General features: G+C 56.4%; 1 protein-coding gene across 1 annotated transcript in view; it reads right to left on the bottom strand.

Annotated features, from left to right (window-relative positions):
* The window catches only part of VDAG_08697 (uncharacterized protein), a gene marked incomplete at both ends in the record, with an annotated part of 1,909 nt that extends 989 nt beyond the window's left edge, over positions 1-920 (bottom strand). Inside the window, one exon of the mRNA XM_009651014.1 lies at positions 150-920. Within this exon, the coding sequence (XP_009649309.1) occupies positions 150-920 (771 nt within the window). The remainder of the gene's footprint in view (positions 1-149) is intronic.
* Between the last annotated feature and the right edge of the window lie 549 nt (positions 921-1,469).

Raw genomic sequence — 1,469 nt, 5'->3', positions numbered from 1 at the left:
CAATCTCCTCCTCCATATCTGTGAGGATGGTGGTGTACTGCTTCTTCTCGTCTTCCAGACGCTCCGTGTGCTGCTTCTTCCGCTGGCGGGAATCAAGGCTGGCGTGGCACGTTAGTAGGTGACTATAGGTGGAGTGGAAGGGTGTCAACATACGCTGCTTGGCGATTGCGCAACAGACGTTTCTGCTGTTTCAACTCCTTGATCTCCTGCTCGTCGGTCGACTGCGCGATGAGCTGGTCAATATTGTTGAGGTTGCGCTCAGCTGGAATGTCGAAGCGAGCATTCTTTTTCCTGATGCCGTCGCCCCTGCGCAGTTCGTTGTGAGAGCGGATGCCGGGGCTGCCCGTGCGCATCTTCTTGGCCATGGACTCGTTCTGGCCATTCCAACCCTTCTGGGGCGAGGTGGGGATGGACTGGTTGCCTGAGCCGATGGAAGAAAACATGTTGATTTGGCCGGTGGGGTTGCTGAATGGCGTCTGGCCCTGCACGGAGCGGTGGAAGACGGATGCATTGTCATATTCAGTGGGCATGCCGTCGAACTGCTGAAGAGGTGTGCAGGAGCCGGATGCGTTTCCAAGAGACCAGGAGTTGCCATGGGGGGCAAAGGGCGAAGGCTGAGGGTGCTCGACACGCATGAAGGGGTTGTTGCCGTGCTGCGGCTCAATGAAGGGGTTGTTGGAGGGTACAGATTGCATGTCAACGGGCTGCCAGTCTTCCGTCTTGGGCGAGAAGAGTGAAGAGCCGACGGCGAAGGACTCGCGGCGACTATTGGCCATTGGCGGGGACATTTCGAGACCGGAATCGAGGCCGCTGTTATCGAGGATGTTTTCGTCTAAGATGCTGTGGTCCTCTTCCTCGAAGTACTTCTGGGCATGATTTGTGTCGACAGTCAAGGGCGTAGGTCTGTAGTACGTCTGCATGGGGAAGGCTGATACCATTGCAGGTCACTGTTGGTATATGCGCTGCGGCGTGAACGGCGGCGCAGCGAGTGAAGATTTGTGTTGTGGGTGAGATGTGAAAGTAACCCTCTATTCATGGATTGTGTTAGTCGGCTATGGCGGTGAGGGTGGATTCGCAGCAAGATTGAAAAGCGTCTCTGGAGGGGGTTGGTCGGTTTATTTTGGGAGGTGAGTGAGATGCAGCGGGGGGCGGGTCCACTGCGAGGTGAACGAGGGGATTGTAGGATGGAGGATCGGCTCCCGGGGAGGCGCGCGCTCACTCTTCCGACGTTGGCAACAGGGCAAAGCAACACAAAAAGCCAGAACAAAGAGGGTTGCTGCAAATATCAAAAGAGGGATTGGAGTGAGGCCTTGGGGATAGTGATTGATGCCGATGCCGTGAGATGCAGTGTGAAGGTGGTAGTGGAGGAGCGGGGATGATGAAATGGGACGGGAGGCGGGTCGAGCGGGAGCAGTGGAAAACCGGAAAGATTTAAAGGCCGTGGTGCGTTGAACGGTGGGAGGTGGACT

The sequence above is a fragment of the Verticillium dahliae genome, genomic scaffold (genome assembly GCF_000150675.1).
Source record: "Verticillium dahliae VdLs.17 supercont1.22 genomic scaffold, whole genome shotgun sequence".
Lineage (NCBI taxonomy): Eukaryota > Fungi > Ascomycota > Sordariomycetes > Glomerellales > Plectosphaerellaceae > Verticillium > Verticillium dahliae.
The sequence above is the reverse complement of the archived record's forward strand: the minus strand, read 5'-3'. Positions and strand labels throughout refer to the sequence as shown.